The following is an 18,992-nucleotide window of genomic DNA, read 5'->3' as shown; positions in this document are numbered from 1 at the left end:
GGAAAGAGCAAAGCAGACAGGGAGAACAGGGCTTGCGCCAGAACAGAGCTGACCAAACACAGCTGGCATAGAATAATGCATGGGGAGAAGCAAGCTAAGGTTGGCCTGAATCACTATTAAGTCTACCAAGAAATATTCTCATCAAGAACAGGTACATACGAGGTGCAAAGTTAACCCACATCATTAGCTTGGTATATATTGTAGCGCACACACTTGGTAATTATACGGTGCCCATGACTGGAGAGGTCAGGACAAGCAGACAGCTTTTTAGGGGTCAACAAGCACCCTGCTTCCACACTTATTCGGGGACATTCTGCATCTAATCTTAAAAGATGTGGAATTTCTCACAGTCCCTGCAAGAGTTAAGAATCAAAGGACAAAGAGCCACAGAAGAGCTGTGGCGTTTACTGCTCATCACACCCAGTACCCAGGTACCGGTAAATGAATCATAAATGATTCATCCAATAGGGCAAGGAGGCAAAGGTTGAGCGGCAGCAGTTGGGAATTAGTGCCAGCCATGCAATGTTCTTCACCACCATTCGGAGTAAATGGATGACAAAGTACTGCTGACTCCAAGGGAGAAAAGAGGCAGGAGTTCTCCACCCACAGCCAGGGTTTCCCTTTGCTTTCTGCCGTCTGCGCCATGGCTGTTTCTCATCGGCTCTCTGCCTACGTACTCTTTCTGCTGCTACCCCTAGTACACAGTCAAGGTAAGTCAATGCCTTTGGAGTCCGGATGGATGAAAGTGAAAAATCTCCTTGGTTGCCTACCTCAGGATGTCGAATGCCTTCTTCCAAGGCATCAGCCACAGCTGGAGACTAGCTGCTGGAGTGAATGCACCTTAGATCTGATCCAGTTTGGCAATTCCTGTGTCTGACGGAAATATTGTGCCTTTTTTTCAGGATGCTCTGTAAATAATGCCAAGCCAGTGGTACGAGAAAATAACTCTGCTGGCTTAGTGGTGACCAACATTACAAAGGCTGCTGGTATCACAGTAACAATCAGTCCCACAGCGGATGGAAATTGCTTCTCCATTCGTGACACAGAACTGATTCTAAGTTGTTCCTTGGACTATGAGGTAAGTTATTAAATGAAAAAAGGCAAATATCAGCTAATTTAACATTGCAAAACACTTTCTATAATGTACTTTTTACTGTGACAATCCAATGGCTCTGTCAGTCGTAGCAAGTGAAGCTTTTTAAAATGGCGCCTACCTTTTCAGTTTCTCTGAGCTTTAATAGCCTAAGCAGGGAACCTGCATGTACAAGTATGGCCCAACTACTGTCTTGTTAGAAATCCACTCCAGGAAGGGCATAAGGCATGTTGCTTAATGGAGCAAGATATGGGTTCTTAAGTGGAAATCTGTCGAGTCAGTGGAGTTCTGAACCCATGCAGCTGGTCCGTGTGCATGTCTGGTCCATGTGCATTTGTCAAATAAAGCTAGCATGTAAAAAAAAAAAATCCTGTTCCCTTCCACGGCCTTTCCATTTTGAAATGTAAATGTTCAATCTTGTTAACTATTTCCCAGCTAATTAGTTTACCATCCATCCACTGGGATCATGCCAAGCTCTCCTCCTCAGGAGTCAAGGGTCAGTTTCCTACCCAGCTATAACTCCCCCGTCCTGTACAAGCTTTACCTTGCTCCCAGCAACAGGTTTTCCAACATAGCCATGTTTTTCCAGATGTAAAATTAAACTCTGCGGCATGTTGCACAATAATCAATTGAATCTAAAAATAAACACCTGGGGCCCCCGTCTGTATTTTCTGTATGATTCATTGTCATCCCATTCAATTAAAATCTCCATTTTAGCTTGCCTGAATCTACTTCAGATCTCCCTGTAGACAAAATTCCACATTACAGCCAGGGGGGCATCAGTTGTACAGGGGAGTTAGACAAGCAATTGGTCCTCATAATGGATGTAATTGCAGCAATTGGTATCCGTTAAACCCTGCAAAGCTTCTAAGACCGCTCGCTCTCTCTCTCTCTCTCACACACACACACCCACCACAGAGAGCTCCTCAGTTCACTCTCATATGTAAGGATGGTCTCTGATCTGTTTTACACCTCTGTAAAGGTGAAACAACTTTTTGGAAAACGGTGGAATTATTTCAAGTTGGTACTCATGGTACCGAGATCAGAAACTAATTGGAAACCTGTAAAAGGAAAGGAAAAATCCCTATCATTTTTAATTTAACAAAAGGATCCTGGAGGCCCTAACTGATCAAAGCACATATTCTCTTATTTTACTTGAAGCATAGGCTTTCTTTAAGTACATTAGAGGAAGAAAGTCTGCCAGAGACTTAGTTGGGCTACTGGATAATGAGGGTGTAAAAGAAATGCTTAAAGAGGACAAGGCCATTGTTGAGAAAAAGAAGTTATGCACAGATGTAGCATTTGTCACGGGAGAAAGTCTTTTGTTCTGGGACTGTACAGATGTACATGTCTGCTGTCCTGCTTCAGGTCCCTCTGCAGTAGGCAGATAAAATGTACTAACACTTTTTTCCCCAGGATACCCTATTGTACATTTGTACGATTATGACAGTTCATTCCAGTCTCTTGGGCTGTGTGCTCTTGCTGGCCACCTACTACTGAAAAGGCAGCAATGCATCTTGGAAAGGCTACATGTGTATATGACTGTGCAGCTCCTGTTTTGATTCAAGTCATACCTCTGGGTAATCAGTCCTGAGTCAGAACAACACATCTGTATACAGCCTAAATGAGTTCCTTGTATCAGCCTTACTGGGGAAGATGGTGTGTAGATTCTCTCACCAGAGCCCAGGGGACAGGTCAGTAGAACTGATTCACATTGAGGTATCAGTAGATGACATTTTAGAAGATATTAATAAACTAAACAGGAAGAAATCACCAGGACCTGATGGTATTTACCTTAGAGTCTTGAAGGAGCTCAAATCTGAAATAGCTGATCTACTTGCTAAATATGCAACCTATCACTAAAAACAGCTTTGGTACCAGAGGACAGGAGAGTTGCCAATGTAACTTCAATTTTTAAAAAGGCTCCAGAAGGACTTGGGGAAATACATCTAGCTTGTGTTCCTGGCAAAATGGTAGAAGCAATAATTAAACAAGTATTGTTCAGCATATGGACAAGCAGGCCTTGTCAGGGAGAAATCAGCCTGGTTCTGTAAAGGGAGGTTATATCTTACCAACCTGCTAGAGTTCTCCAAGTGTTTCAACAAGAATGTGGATCAGGGAAATCCAGTAGTCCAGTTGATATAGTATACCTGAACTTCCAAAAAACCTTCAACCAAGTCCTACATCAAAGGCTCTTAAAAGTAGGTTGACATATGATTAGAGGGAATGTCCATTTGTGGATCTGAAATTGGCTTAATGATAAAAAAACAGAAAGTAGGGATAAATAGTCAATTTTCAGAATTAAAAGAAGTAAACAATGGGGCCCTGCAGGGATCTGTGTTGGGACAAGTGCTGTTTAAAATATTTGTAAGTGACCTGGAAAAGGGGATCAGTAGTAAAATGGCCAAGTTTGCCAATGACATAAGATTATTCAGAATGGTAAAGGCCAAAGTGGACTGTGAAGAACTACAGAAATTTGTCATAAAATTGAGCAAATGGGCAACAAAAGGGCAAATGAAGTTCAATGTTGATAAGCGTGAAGTGATGCACATGGGATAAAATAACCCAAAATATACATGCATCATGATGGGCTCTACATTAATTGTTACCACACAGGAATGAGATCTTGGTGTCACTGAAATTCTAGCATTGCTAAAAGCACTAGCTCAATGTCCAGCAGCAGTCAAAAAGAAAAATGAAATGTTCAGAGTTATTAAAAAGAGAATTGTAAACAAACTAAAAAGTATTATTATGCCCCTTAATAAATCTATGGTGTGTCCTCACCTTGAATAATACGCACAGTTTTGGTTTGCACACCTCACAAGGGATATAGAAGAATGAGAAAAGCTACAAAGAAGGGCAACAAGGATGATCAGAGTAAGGGCTTTCATATGAGGACAGACTAAATAGGCTGGGACTTCCCAGCTTGGAAAAGAGATGTTTGAGGGAGGACATGACAGAGGTTTACAAAATATTAAATGGTGCAGAGAAAGAAAATAGTAGAGGCGTAGTGAGCTCCTTCAGCACCTAGGGCAGGAGGAAGGGATTATTCATATCAGTTGCAGACCAGCTACAGCAGTGGACTTACTAGGAGTCACTCCTAGTTTCCTGTTTACTCCTCCTCCCTGCCCAGATATACTACAGGGGGCAGGGCTGCACCTGCCATGGCAAAGACTCCCTAGGGTGTAAGGGGGAGCACCACTTCATTAACTTCTTACCCTCCAAGATACGGTACTGGGTGAGGGGCTGTCCCTGCTCGGCTCCTGTGGGGGCTATCCCTGCTCTGGCAAAAATTCCTGGGGTGCAAGGCAAATCTGGCACCCTATCTAAGATAGCCCCTGGGACTGGTGCCCTAGGCATCTGCCCCAAGTTACAATACTGGTAAATAGGGATTTGTTATTTATTACCATTCACAATGCTAAAACTAGGGAACATAATAGGAAACTATTAGATAATAGATTTAAAGCTAACAAAAAGAAGCTCTTTTGCAGAGAGCATATCATTAACTTGTGGAACTGGTTGCCACAGGATGATGTGACAGCTGGTACCTTAACCCAGTTCAGAAGAGGATTGGACCAATTCTTGGAGGAAGTATCCACGCATAGGTATTGAGCATGGTAGACAGCCATGCAGCCTCTGAATAAGCGCTCCCTAAGCCTCTCAGAATGCCGGAAGCTGCAGTGGGAGAGCGGCAGGGAGGGGAAACTTCTCAACGTGCCCTGTTCTGCCACAGTGTGACAGGATACTTGGCTATGCCAGTAAATGGCACTTATGTGCTTCTTAATGTTTTTCAACTAATTGTTTTGCTTTGTTGTGATTTTTTGTTAACACAGAAACAAGGTATATACATTTTAACCCTGCTTTGCACTGAAGGGAATGTACAAGTAAGTATCATTTCTAAAAGTTCTGCTATATTAGTTATTATTAGATAGTAGTAAGCAACACTGAATGCTGGCATTAAGTTTCTTCTTAATTGACAATCCTTCACAAGGGTTGTGGGTTTCTCATGCTTAACGCATTTACTTGTCATAGAAAAAGGAAAATTCCAGACCATCCACAAGATTTCAGAGCCATCGTCCAAATCCAAACCCACTCCATGATTTAGTCTAAAATTCTAGCACCCAGCTAGTTCATCCTCAAGCCATGTCCTCAGCTTATGTCAGCCAGTTTGTACCAACCCATAATGATCTTATTGTGATACTTTCTTTCCCTGCTCTCTCCAAGGTTTATTCTCTGGAGGTTATAGTGACCGTTTCCAACTTGAACGATAACAGCCCAGTATTTAAGCAACCAAATTTCACTGTAAATGTTCCCGAGGTAAGAATTTTACTGAAGCCTTTGTGCATAAAGGGGAGATTCTGAATCAAAGGCCTTGCACTCTGATCTTGGCAGAAGGAAAGATTTACAACCATGTTTTCTGGAGACGAATTCTAAAAAAAATGGAAGAAAACACATTGCACAAAACTTGATCTTTTCCTAGAGACTTTTACAGGTGGTGCAGACAATCCTTCCCTTGATACTTCAGGAGAGACTGGCTGATTGATACGGCCTCTGTGGTCACAGACATTTGGGACTTGACATTCAGAGGCAATGAGTCCTTTGTGGCTTTTACTGATGACTTCAGCTGTTAGCAGTGCTGCTCACCATTTCTGAAAGTCAGTCAGTAGCCTGGGTAACCATAATGAAAAAACACAAAGAGCAAAGCACACTCAACCCTAGCACACCTCACATTTCCAGCTCTCTGGGTCTTGTCTGTATAACCCACTAGTCAATACATATTACAGATTCCCCCCTGTGACGGGAGGCTGTCCTGAGGCTGACCTCTGCATCAGCCTACCCACCTGTCTTGGGCAGTCTGCCTGCCTATGTCATCTGCCATGCCTTATTAGTAAATAATTAAGTTGTTCATTAAGCAGGAGGCTGCCCTTAATGTGCCCAGCTATACCGGACTGTACATACACGCTCTGACCTCCCCTACACATATCCCATGCCTCACAGGTGTTACTACTGTCACCAACTCTATATGACTCTGGCTCCTGTCTCTCTGCAGCACACAGGCACTGAGTTCTCTAGTGACTGGCTTTCTGTGCCTTTCTCTCAGATGCCTGGCTCAGTGCCCCTCTCCTGGGCACCTGGTTCTGCACCCCCCTGGCACTATGGGCTCACTGCAGCCCCCTGGCTACACCCCTGTGGCACTATGGGTGCTGTGCCTGACACTAGGCTATACCAAATCATGTGCCCTCTCTCTCTAGGCACTAATGAGGCCTACAAACCTCCCCTTCTAGCCTCATCCCAATCCTCCAGGGTAAACATGAACACAAACACAAGCCCCTAGGCTATAACTTAAATTATAACAGTGCTATGCCTCTTTAAGGGGACAAACTTCCACTCAGAGTAACATGTCCCTATTCTAGGTACCTGGGAGACTCACTGTAGTTAGGTAGCACCTAGATAGCAGAGCAGTCAGTACTGGGAGAGCTAGGCAGGCAGCACCAAGTCTCAAGTAGCTTCAGTGGACAGGAGCTCCTTCCCTATCAGTTGCCAGAGAGAGTGTGTACATCTGCTAGCTACAGCCTGGGCTTATATATCCCAGAACCCTGCCTCCTGCCGGTTAGGTGATATGGGCAGGGGTGGCCAATTACTCCCTTAAGTTATTACCCTGACAACCTGCAGCTGGGGAGCTCTGTTTGGCCTGCAGAGCTCCCTGGCCAGGCTTCTTCAGCCTTAAGGAGCAGGCACATCTTAGTGTCCTGCTACACCCCCTTTGTGCCAATGATATGATACAAGCCTGTGACAGCAGCTAGGAAACCTGGGCTTTAGCTTAAGCTTCTAGTTCTGGTTCAATCCCTAGTATATCAGTCAAGATGATGGCCATCCCTGTTACACTAGGGGCTTTTAGCAATGCAGTTCTTATTGGGGCCATCACAGTTAAGCAACACTAATCCTGATGGGAGTCCTAGAATAGACAAGGCTCTCACAGCGTCCAGCATTTAACATGGTCGGGGGGAGCATAGAAAGCACTGGGTGAAACAGTATAATGGAATACAAAACATACTAATGAAGATTCTCTACCCACTATATAACTACTGCTATGAGTGAGGAAAACCAAGCAAATATGGAAATCTCTTTTCAGGATACAAGAGTGAATGCCATTGTTCTATCCAGTGATAGAGTAAGCGCTACTGACCTTGACCAGGATACCATATATTATGAACTTAGAGGGACTACTCCAGTAAGTATATTTGTTCACCCATCTTGTAAAAAACAGTGCAAAGACTTCTTGTTTCTCATTCATGCAGGGCTCATGTACACGTTCATTAATGAGCCATAGTTACTGTGCATTAAGTTTAGTACTTGAATAAGCAAGTACTAAACGTGCAGTAACTTGTGCTACTGCATAGTGTTATTAGTCTACTGCACAGCAAACGTCTCATGGAGATGCACCCACAGACACTAACCCTGAGACAGACAACCCGCCCAAAGTAACATCACATCTATCTGATAGGGCTGTGCAAAGCTTCAGTCCCTGATTTGAGTTGGTGGATGTTCGGCCCAATTCGGTGGCTGAATCTCCAAATCTGAATCGAATCAGAGGACCCTTTAATCTATCCGAATCAAATCAGAACCCTCCGAATCGATTCAGAGAGATTCGGAAAGATTTAGAAATTCAGACATAGAGACAGCTTTAAATGTTTTTTCAACATCCCTCTAGGTAGCAGGGGCTCACGACTGCTGTGATGTTGGGGCACATGGAGTGTCCCACAGAAGCACGGGGGGCTCCCCAGCGCGCGCTTGGCAGCAGACCCGGAAGTGAACCAGAAGCACCAGGGAGCACGGGGGGAGGAGGGGTGCCCTGCACCCTCCTGGCTCGGCGACTGGTGCCTCCTGGGTCTGGGGGGGCACCCAGAGTCCCCCTGCGGCCAACTACTGAGCCGGGGAGGTGTGGGGGGGAGGGCCCCCAGTGCACTCCCTGGGAGACCTGGAAGTGGACCACAACTACTTCCAGTCCACTTCTGGGCTCACCACTAAGCATGCAGAGGGCCCCCCTGCACTCCTGTGGGACACTCCATGCGCCCCAGCATCACAGCAATCACAAGCTGTGCCTGCTACCTCAAGGTATGTAGAAAAAACTTTAAAAGTGGTGTCTTCTCCGAATCAGCATTGAATCTTCAGATTCAGATTTGGCCAAATCGAATCGGGGACAGTGATCTGAATCAACAAATCGAATCACTGTCCTTGATTTGAGCTGAATTCGAATCTAAATCGAAAAGGGCCCACCCCTACTATGCAGCGGGGGACGTGATTTGAACTCATGGAATAAATGGTAGACTTTTCAGAAAGTGAAGGCAAGGGCAGAAGAGGAAAGGGGAGTTAAAGGAATAGAGAAATGAATGGTTTTTAACATTTTGAATTCTTCCAGCAGTTACACTTTCTTCTCATATATATTACAGCAGCACCTATTAAGTGGTGCTCAGAAACCAACAGTAGGTTGGAGAATAATTGAAGTGCTCTACAGTCTTGTAGTCAAAGAGTGCTGCTGCCTTGAAGAGATTAGAATCTCAAAAGATCAGGCAAAGAATGGGAACTTAAGTATTTTCATCCCTATTTTAAACATGTTGCTCTGAACCGAAGAGAGAGTTTATATACTTTGCCTGCCTGTGGTCACACACAAGGTCTGTGGCAGAGACAGGAAATGACACCACTTCCCCTGCATCTCAGGATAGTATCTTAACTACAGAATCTACCTTCATTTTGAAGGATTTTCTTGAAAGATGAAATATGTTCACAGTTAAATTAATGTCAGTCTGTAGTATTCACCTGCACTTTGCTGATTATGGCTTGTTGAGAGCTTCAGCTAATAAAGGATTTAACAGTTAACAGGATTAAGCTTTTATCTTTTTTTTTTTTGAAAGAAGAGAGATTAATGCATAAGGCAGAAACTGTGCCCGTTACCCCTTCCACAGTTTCATGGATTTTCATGGTGTTGAATAAATGTAAAGGCATCCGGAATTGTATGCACTGGGGCAGCTTCTACCCTCACAGTGATGGAAACGAGAGCAAAAAAATGAAGCCTGTAATTACCAGTTACAGTAGAAAGGTATGGCCCAAAATTTGGTCTCAGACAATAACATGACTCCAAATTCACCCTTATGAATGTGAAAAAAAGAGTGCTCAAAATTCCAGGACTGATTCACACCAACAAAGCCAGACAATTCCATTTTACAAGGCCAAAGAGGAATAAGCCTGAGTTTATTCCTGATGGGAACCCAAGAATAGACAGGCCCCTGCCTGTGCCTCCCATATAAAGACCCACAAGGGCCTGTACAGAAGTTACATTTACTACATATTAAGCACAGCTGTAACAGAACAGGCATTCAAAGCACATAAAGCACTTTAAAAATGGTGGATCCCTCTCTAAGGGTGCTTACACAAGTTACTTTTTTTTTTCAATTGGGCCCCTAAAAGCACTCTACAGCTGCAGCAAGATACACATGCATGGCTGCAGAGCACTTTTAAAATGGCCAAACATGAGAAAACTTAACCCTCGTCAAATCAGCTATTAGCTGAAGGTGCTATAGAGCAGAGCACTTTAGGGAACTTGTGTTCCCTCAAAGGTTAAGTTTTTGCAGGTCTAGGCACCAGCACAGGCCCACCCCAGGGCTGTCAGCAGGGGAGGGAGGGGGAAGGTGAAGGGGAAGGAGAGGGAGCAGCAGATAGATGCCAGCTGGGCTTTGCTGGGCTGGAGCTGGGGAGGGTGGTGCAGGGTGGAATGGAGCCCCCTTGCCTCTAGAGTCCCCAGCCCAGCCACCCTGGTTGGGGTATTGGGAGGATCCAGGCTGAGCCTGTGAGGATAGGGGGCTCTGTTCCACCCCACCTCCACCTTTTGACAGCCAAGCCAGGCCAGGCCCACAAGGCAAGGGGGGTCCGTTCCACCTCACCCCACCTCAACCTCTTGACAGCTGCAGCCAGGATCTGCAGCTTGGAGCTGTGCATGGCGTTTCGCTGCACCAGGAACTGGTGGTGGGGGAACAGAGCTCCTTGCTGCATGAACCCAGCCTGCTTCCACCCAAAACCCAACCCAGGAAGTTGCGGGGAGCTTGCAGCAGAGGGGATATGTTCCCCAGCTGCTATTGACCATCACCACCTGATGGGGGCAGGGCTGGGGAGAGGGCCACTCCAGCAGGCTCCTGGGAGGTGTGTGAGAGCACCCCCAGGCTGCTGACCTTGGCCAGTGTAGGCAGGCTTTGATCCCCCCACCTAATGGTGAACCTCTGTTTGGTTCACTCCTACTCTAATTAATAACACTTTAAGTAAAGCGCAATAGAGCACTTCTGCTAGGAGCTTTTTGAATGTCTGTACTTAGCCTCAGTCTCAGGGACCAAGCTTGGCTTATACATTAAGCCAGTGAATCTCAATGACGGTGCCATAAAACCTTTGGGCATAGCATGGGATGCCACAAAATATTAGCACTGTTAGGTGCGCAAACATCTATATGATTCAAAGATAAACCTAGAGATTTCAAATAGGAAATCAGAGTGTCGTGGTCTTTCTGAGTTCTCTGCAACAGAAAAATTGCCTATTATTTTTCTGTAGTCAAAATACAAGGGAAAGCTAATAGTCAGCTTTTTCTGAGGGATACTTTGAGTCTAAAAAGTTTGAGAATCATGATGTTAAGCAGCACATTAAGCAGTACTCTGAAATGCTGCTCACTCCTGTGTAATGGAGACATTATCAGCCTTTTATTCCTTGTTGTTTTTTTTCCAGGAAGCAACCGAGTTTTTTAACATCCAAGGAGTTAACAACCCAGGCATCTATTTGCTCAAAGCACTGGACTATGACAAAAATAAATCTATGCAGTTAGTCTTGCTTGCGAGGGTAAGTTCTTTAAGCAAGAAAAATCCTCACATTTCCAGCAGCAGCTGCATCTGGCTACATCTTCCATTCAGTAATATCTGCTGTTATTGTCCGTCCGTCATGGGGTACTGGGCTGGGACTTCTGCTGACATAAGCAAATTTCAGTGGATTTACACTATTGTAGTAACAATGCTGTACCTCAGCTAAGGATCTGGGCCGCCTGATTTTGCATTGTGGGGAGGGGGAGTCCCATGTTGGAAAAATGCCTTGTCGCTAACAGGAACATTCTTCCTTTCTTTTCTGTACAGGACAGGGCTCCTGGCAGTGCGGATACTAATACAGCGAATGCAACAATCACCATAAATATCCAACAGGCTGACACTAAACCTCCCTGGTTTCTGCCATGTAAACCCGTGGCTATGAGCAGTAAAGTTTGTTTAAACACTGGTTACATTGGAAGAATCAACATCTCAGAGCAAACGGTATGCCACTTACACAGGAGCTTCTGCTTTCAGCCTGTATGCTGGGACTGGCCTTCAGCCCTGGAAACATGTTTAAAGCCAAGTTAAAGAACAGACCTTGGGAAAATTTCTCATGATGATAGAACCTAAGCTTTAAGTGAACCCTTGAGCCTTAGAGGTTTCCTAGGAAAGCTTGAAATATGAACCTACTGCAGTTCAAAGCCACGATAGCTCCCTGAGCCTGCAGGCAATGTTCAGCCAACTGATGAAAAGCCATAGAGAAAAGGAGAAAGTCAATCGGTCTCAAGTCTGTCATCAGAGCAGGCCAGGCCCACTGTTTAGTGGAGGCAACTTGTCATGATATGGAGGGCCTCCGGCCACCATTACCACCCCTCTTCCCTCCCGTCCAAGTTCACCTTCTGCTGAGGTGTGAGCCCTAGGGACAGCTCAGGTCAGAGAAAACCTGGGGAATTGGATTGTTTTACTTAATCCAGCCCTGGATATGGTGACCCTTCTTTGAAAAGCTGTTTTTCAGATGAGGGCAGATGCTTTCCAACACATCATGGATGTGGTCTGCACACAACAAGGTCACCACTGCACTGCACCAGAGTTGTTTAAGTTTGTAACATGGTATTGCCATAAGAAAAGGAGAGAAGTGTGTTAAGCACCGTGACCGCGTGGTTCTGCATCCCACAAAAAGTGATCCAGAACCCTTTGGAAATGCAGGATTAGAACTGCAAACTCTGCTTTCTCCTGGCCATCAGGAGCCATCATCTGACTTGATGATGAATGAGGAGACCAGACACTTTGTGGCATTTCTCCATCTCTAGTCTGTGGTCTTTGCAGACTTCATCTTCCCTCCAAGATGGAAACCCTAAGTAAAAGGGTATAAGAAAAATACTGTTGTCAAAGACAACCATTGCAGACTGCCCTGTTCAGCGGGAAAGAATATATGCATCACCTTTTTGAACAAGGAAGGTAGAACTAGACTGGTGTAACTGAACAGGAAATTCCCCCATAGGGTGTATGCCTAATACAACCTCTACCGCTCAATCACATACAGGCTTTTGACTTCCATTATAGGTGAGGATGTTGCTCCAGGTGTTGAGTCAACATCAAGCCACTGAGACCAGCAATCACAACAAAGCATTGTGTTGCTTTTCTTTGCTTCTGAAAAATGCCTAGAGCAAGGAAGAAGCTGTACAAAACTGAATCCTGTTCCCTATTATCTCTGTTCTCTTATGATCAACTCATAGCAGTAAATTTCAGCCTAAAAGGTCTAGTATCCAAAGCTCTAGCAGAATTGTAGTGTTGTTGTAACCAGGATGGACCAAGGAATATGCAAGAATCAAGGTTTTTGTTATCTCTTTTGTTTGACCAACTACATAGCGGGGGGAGATGTCAACTTTCTTCCCAGCTTCTTTCCTGGACCAGAGGAGAGGTGTTTTGTGTCTGAAAGCTTGTTTAATGTCTCTCCTCCCAACTACATAGGTGCTCCAATAAAAGACATTGCCAAATAAATCTTGCTTCTTTCAGTTGTCCAAAGTACCATTTGGATATGAAAGTTCTGCAAGCTTCTGGCATTTGGGGTTTTTTTAATGTCTTACATTGTTATTGCAAGAGGCAAGGATTTCTTAGAGTGATATATTTTATTGGACCAGCTGCATACTTGGGATAGAGTTAGACAGACTCTCAAATGCAAGATATTCTTCATTAGATCACTGATGTTATTGCAGATGGAACCTCTGAACCTGAAACCTGGACCTCTCTATGCTATTGATCCTGACTATACCTTGAATGAAAAAATAGTGTACAGCATTATTGAAGGTGAGTAGAAGTTCCTGCCTTTACAAACATTCACTTCCATTGCTCATCTTTTCAAAGCTTCCACATTTTATATACCTTCACAAGTAATAGAGAACCATGACAATGCACCTCTATGTAAACAAAATTATTGCAATTGTTGTTATGTCATGAGGAGCCAACTGAGATCATTACCCCCATTGCTCTAGGAGTTACACAGGCACAGAGGAGGAACCTCAAAAGGCTTATGGTCCAAGTAGACAAGACAGACTATAGAGAGGAAGAGAAAGAGAAATAACTTCCTACAAACAGAAGTTACTGCAGTCTCTGTTGGAGACCCTGGTCTCTCAGATAAGACATATTTAGGATTGAATGAAAGGGGCCAACTTTTTCCATTCTAGTCACATTAATTCCATCCATCATTAGATCTATGTGAACCAAAAAAATTGAGATGATCATCATTTTTATTTATAGTCAAGAATTTCATTTCTGCACCATTCTGGGATGCAAAGATTCCCTACATTGGGCTTGATTTCAAGGATGAGACTTGAATATAATCACCTGATTTATGTCACCAAATAGGGCACTTTTTGGTCAAAGTTTAAAAAAAAAGAAAGATCAGTTGATTGACAATTACAGTTAATGAGCTGACAGTTCAGGCAGATGGGACAGATTGTTAGTCCTTCAGTCATCTTTACTTCTGAAGGTCACTGAAATATTTTCAATAAAGGAAGGAGGAAACACTGAACAATGCAACTGAGTGGAGTATGAATATGCTTTAATTCCTTTCTGTAAGTAGAAGAACGGCCATGTGGTTAAAGTGCTAGATGGAAACTCAAAGGCCTGTGCTCTATTCCTGGCTCAGCTCCATATACTTCTTTTATGGTCCTAGGCATGGCACTTAATCTCTGTGCCTCTATCCCCCATCTTCAAAATGAGAATAAGGTTTTCTTTGACTATTTCTTTTTAGATTACAAATTCTTAGAGGCAGGGTCTGGGTCTTACTAGGCATAAGAGCAAAGCCTTTCATCGTGGGGCTCAGACGTCACTTGGAGATTCTAGGTACAATAAATAAGAAGTGTTACTCTGTGGCTTCTGACGATTGTGTCTTCTTCATTCAGACCATGGTTTGGAAAGTTCAAACATCCTGCAAGTTCTAGTTGTGGCATGGGTCAAAAATATTGCTACCTTTATAGATTCTGAAACTACTAGCACCTAGTAACAAAACCCAAGCTAGATATAGCTAACTTGAGCACTGTAAGAAGGCTTTTGAACATGTGGAAGTTTCTCCTTGGAACAATTCCTGTATTCTTGAGGTGCTGGCCATTCAGAATTTACTTTGGTAGTTATAGGATGCAGTTACAGGGAGGAGGCTTAGCACTGAGCAATTCTTTTAGGCTAATGACTAGAGACTAAAATTGAACAAGAAGCGCTTAGGATTAAATGCTCCTAACAGCATCTAGGTCTGTGATTCCATAAGAATAGGCTATGCTGGCATAAATAGATTAGACTTAATCATGGCTGCTTTTGGAAAGGATGCACTATTGTAAGGAATAATGCATATTGCTAATAGCAGTGAAGCATGTATGTAGCATACTTTTTCAGGTTGACTGAGCTACCTAACGCAGTTGAACAAGTTACAGCTAAAATAAACACATTCCTTGCCTGTTCAAGACAGGTATTTGGGTAAGAAAAGCTATTCTTGCTATTGGAACTTGCAAATGCACTTCTTTACAAGCAGAGTGCCAAGGGTTTGGAACAGGCTCCCCCCAGAAGAGGTACAGTCAACTATCCACCCTGGTGATCTTCAAAAAATGTCTTGACTCCCATATTGCTGGGATCATTTCATCCTAGTGGTCTTTCCTGCCCATGGGCAGGGGGGTCGGACCCAATGATCTGTAAGGTCCCTTCCAGCCCCTAACAACTATGAAACTTCCTCTAGTCAGGCTCACAGGCATCTTTCTGCTATTCTCAGGATACTGGGTTTTTTTGTAGAGTTAGTACCACCTCCATAGACTACACATCCAGTCTTCAAAGCTGACAGCTGGACAAGGTCAACAACAATACTGCATGAGGCATAATATTTCTGATATGCAAAGCCACGAGTCACTCCGAAAGCTCAAGATACTTTATTAAATGCATTTTATAAACAGTTGTAGCCCTAACTAGTCTTCCCATTTCTTTAGGAAACACGGATGATGTATTCTTATTGAATTACGATACCGGGAACCTAACTATGAACAAAGCAGTGAATACACCAGAAACATTTATTTTGCATGTCATGGTAAGTCTCCTGACATCCCAGAACCCCAAGGCTAGTTCCAGCATTCCTGGCCTTGTAGAAGATAACAAGCTCAATGGGTGAAGAATAAAGGAAACTGTGGCATTGGGCTTGGCTCACAAACCTCAGTAAAAACCACACGTTTCTCTTGAGATGCCCAAACATGACATACCCCTGGAAGATGGGACTAGTTCTGCAGCATTCCACAAGCAAAATTCCTGCTACAAGCAGGGGGAATTTTGACCTGTATTAAGATAACTGACTTGTGTCATCAGATAAGGATTTCTTGAGAAGCTATAATTGAAGTACCACCCACTGGGATTGTAATCTATTTGAAAGTGGTACTAAAAATGGTCAGAGATCTATCCTCTGGTATTTCTAAACTAATGATGTTGGATGCCAGGGAGGATAATGGACAGGGGATAGATCACTCTAGATATACCCTGTTCAATGTATGCCCTCTAAAGCTGTGGTGTCAAACTCACCTTGTGCCCTGGGCAGATCAGGACCATAAGACTCCTTGCAGGTCTGATTCAGACTGGAGCATGAGGAAACTGTTGCACCGATGGCAGCTCTGGCTCTGGACCAGAACACCTAGTTCAGCTTTAGACCAGAGCATACAGCGGCAGCTCCAGCTTTAACTCAGAGGACACAGCAGTGACTCCAGCTCCCAATACACATCCTGTTCAGGAGTCGGAACTGCTGCCCACTGCATGCCCCACTGTGGTGGCAGCTCTAGCTCTAGTGTGAAGCAAGCAGTGGGGACTGGCAGCTGGGGAGATAGGGCTGCAGCAGCGGAAACTGGTGAAGTGACCAGAGGGTGATGGGTCTGTATCAGCCCTTACTTGCTCTCCTGTCCCTGATAGCCATTCTACGACAGGCCACATTTCCCAGCCACACTGGTAGTCTGGCAGACCAGACAGGATGGCTCCACAGCCCGCATGTTTCATACCCCTGCTCTAGAGTATCCACTCCTGTCACTGCTGGACACAAGATACTGAGCTAGATGGACCATTGGTCTGAGCAGTCTGGCACTTACGTTCTTAAAATGATGGGGGACTTGGGCATCATCATCTGCATCAAAGCAACTGTATAATCACCTCCTACAGAAAAGCTCCTAGAAAGAGAGTTAAGAGCATCAAGACATTTCTTTCCCAAACAGTGTATGTGCAAAGCTCTAAAGCACCAAGCAGCAAATGGAGCCTGTTTGCAGTACACAGCAGTTGCATGTGTTGGTTCAGAGCATCTGGCTCTACTAAGTCTTGGTGCACTTTGCCCTGAAGAGTTTCAAAGCACTTCACAGGTACAAACTGTAACACAAGTGCCTCATGTCTCCAGATGATTAAACTCAGGGGAAAGTGGTGACATTAAAAGATTGATCCAGGATCACAGGGGAAGACAATGGCAAAGACAGACCTTGAACCCAGGTGTTCTGACCATGTGTTCTTGCCCTAAATGTTAACTTATTCTCGCCTCTAATACCCCTAACACAAAGCTCATTGGAATCAATGGCAAGAATCCCACTGACTTCAACAGATTTTGGATCAAGTCCATCATGCCCAGGGGTAAATCCAGCGGGTGCTGTGGTATGGTTATACCCTCCTTCAACTCTGTAGTACATGCACAGTGTACTCTCTGCTTCCAAGAACTCTGATTTTGGGAACCAGTCTTGGCTGATGATCAAAGCCTCCATGCCAGTGACCTCTCTACCCCACCCCAGTTTTCAAAATCTTAGATCCACTCTGATTATACCAAAAATAGGAATAGCTGGCATTAGTACCTCCATCTCTTTGTCTCTGTCTTTTGCAGGCCACCCAAGCCAACAGCATAGAGAAATATGCTTTAACTACTGTAGAGATTAAAGTAATCAACAGAAGCATCCACGCACCATACTTTGAGCACGTGAACTACACAGGGACAGTGTCTACTGGCCTTATCCGTAACAGTCTGGTCATGGAGGCTGGAGCTCCTTCCACACCCCTGAAGATCTTTGCAGCTGATGACGACTTCCCTAATGTAAGGAACAAAGTGTTTAGCTTCCTTCTGTGCTTATGTTGTGTTTAGACCAGTATTAGGGGATGGGGGAGAAGGATGGTAACATGCTGCCCTAGCATTTCCACTAGGAACAGACTAAGGCAACCAGTATCCATCCTACCCCTCTCATCTCTCACCAGGCATCTTCCATGGCCTAATGCTCTCACCAGTGCACCCACATAATTCAACTCAGTGGGCATGTCTATACATGATTTAGGCTGGCTTAAATTTGCTGCACAGTAAATTACTGCTCAGTAAATGGGAATAGGCTGGTGTCTACACATGCAGGCGACCCGGGGCTAAATTTAGTCCCAGGTTAGAGCAGCCTGCCATGTGCCCCTGTGGCCACTGTGGGGAGCTCCAGCTTCCAACCACATGCCTGCCAGCACTTCGGACTAACCTTAGTCCCAAATTGAAGCCAGAGCAAGCTGCCAGCACTTCGGACTAACTTTAGTCCCAAGTTGAAGCCAGGAGAGGTGGTCAGCCATGAGCCCAGCCCCCTAGTGGCTGGACAGACCCAGCAGGGAGGCCCCCTGGGTTACTGCACAGTAACACATCTACGTGTGCAGTAGATGTACAGTAACTAATCGGGCATAAATTTGATACCTGCATTATGCAAGTATCAAATTTTCACTCAAGTCAGAGTAAGTCACCATATTTACTGTGTGATACAGGTGTACACGTGTAGATGTATGTCCGTACTGCAACATAATTTTGGTTACTGCGCAGTAAATGTGCACGTGTAGTGCCTAGTGATGCTGAACTGATGTCAGTGTTCTCTGAACTCTGGTAGGCATAGTTATAACCACATTCAGAAGAGCCTTCAACAGGAGGTTTTCCATTAACTTAAATGGGAACAGCATCAGGCCTGTAAGAAGGCAGGGGATGCCATCTACTCTGGTAGCAAAGCCCAGAAAGCCAAAGTCTGAACCTGCTAGTTTTCTGGTCTTGCTGCAAGATGCATCGTTTACATAGACATTTCAGGAGGTCTCAATTTGAGAGGAATGCTATTGATAGGAGCCTGTGGCAGGAGCAATGGCATGGCGGTCTTTATTTGTTATATAGGTTAAAGAAAAGAACTAGCCAATTACAACTGGTGTAAGGGCATCCAGAACACAGTGTGGGACCTAACAATGCCATTTTGTACAGACAGAGGGGAAATACACCACAATAGGGAAGCTCATCTCAAGGTTCATGGCACCACCTTGCCCTACTCATGCCATCAAAATAAAACCTAAATGGTAAAATTTGTGCTAGCCTTCAGCACAGGAACAATTTTGACCCTGGCTAATAATTACAGAACCCCTGGCCATTTATGTATAGGCAAAGGTTTGCAATGGCATGAATGTCATCTGACTTAGGACTCTTCTGTAACTTGAAACCAGAACACTTATGAGTTTGAGGGCATGGAGTATCTAATATTTTTAGCACCTTATATCCATCTCCATTTTAACAACATCAAGGC

General features: G+C 44.4%; 1 protein-coding gene across 5 annotated transcripts in view; it reads left to right on the top strand.

Annotated features, from left to right (window-relative positions):
• Positions 1-482: 482 nt before the first annotated feature.
• The window catches only part of CDHR5 (cadherin related family member 5), a 50,735-nt gene continuing 32,225 nt past the window's right edge, over positions 483-18,992 (top strand). For 4 of the 5 annotated variants that reach the window (XM_025198544.1, XM_014517771.2, XM_025198542.1 and 1 more), the window contains exons 1-10: positions 483-710; positions 903-1,078; positions 4,927-4,977; positions 5,318-5,410; positions 7,227-7,325; positions 10,859-10,969; positions 11,257-11,430; positions 13,146-13,236; positions 15,399-15,496; positions 17,303-17,509. In XM_025198544.1, coding sequence (XP_025054329.1) covers positions 644-710; positions 903-1,078; positions 4,927-4,977; positions 5,318-5,410; positions 7,227-7,325; positions 10,859-10,969; positions 11,257-11,430; positions 13,146-13,236; positions 15,399-15,496; positions 17,303-17,509 — 1,167 coding nt within the window. In that variant the 5' untranslated portion in view covers positions 483-643. The remainder of the gene's footprint in view (positions 711-902; positions 1,079-4,926; positions 4,978-5,317; positions 5,411-7,226; positions 7,326-10,858; positions 10,970-11,256; positions 11,431-13,145; positions 13,237-15,398; positions 15,497-17,302; positions 17,510-18,992) is intronic. The other variant, XM_025198543.1, reaches the window with a different exon arrangement.

The sequence above is a fragment of the Alligator sinensis genome, unplaced genomic scaffold (assembly GCF_000455745.1).
Source record: "Alligator sinensis unplaced genomic scaffold, ASM45574v1 scaffold907_1, whole genome shotgun sequence".
NCBI classification, from domain to species: domain Eukaryota; kingdom Metazoa; phylum Chordata; order Crocodylia; family Alligatoridae; genus Alligator; species Alligator sinensis.
This window is presented reverse-complemented; position numbering and strand designations above follow the sequence as displayed.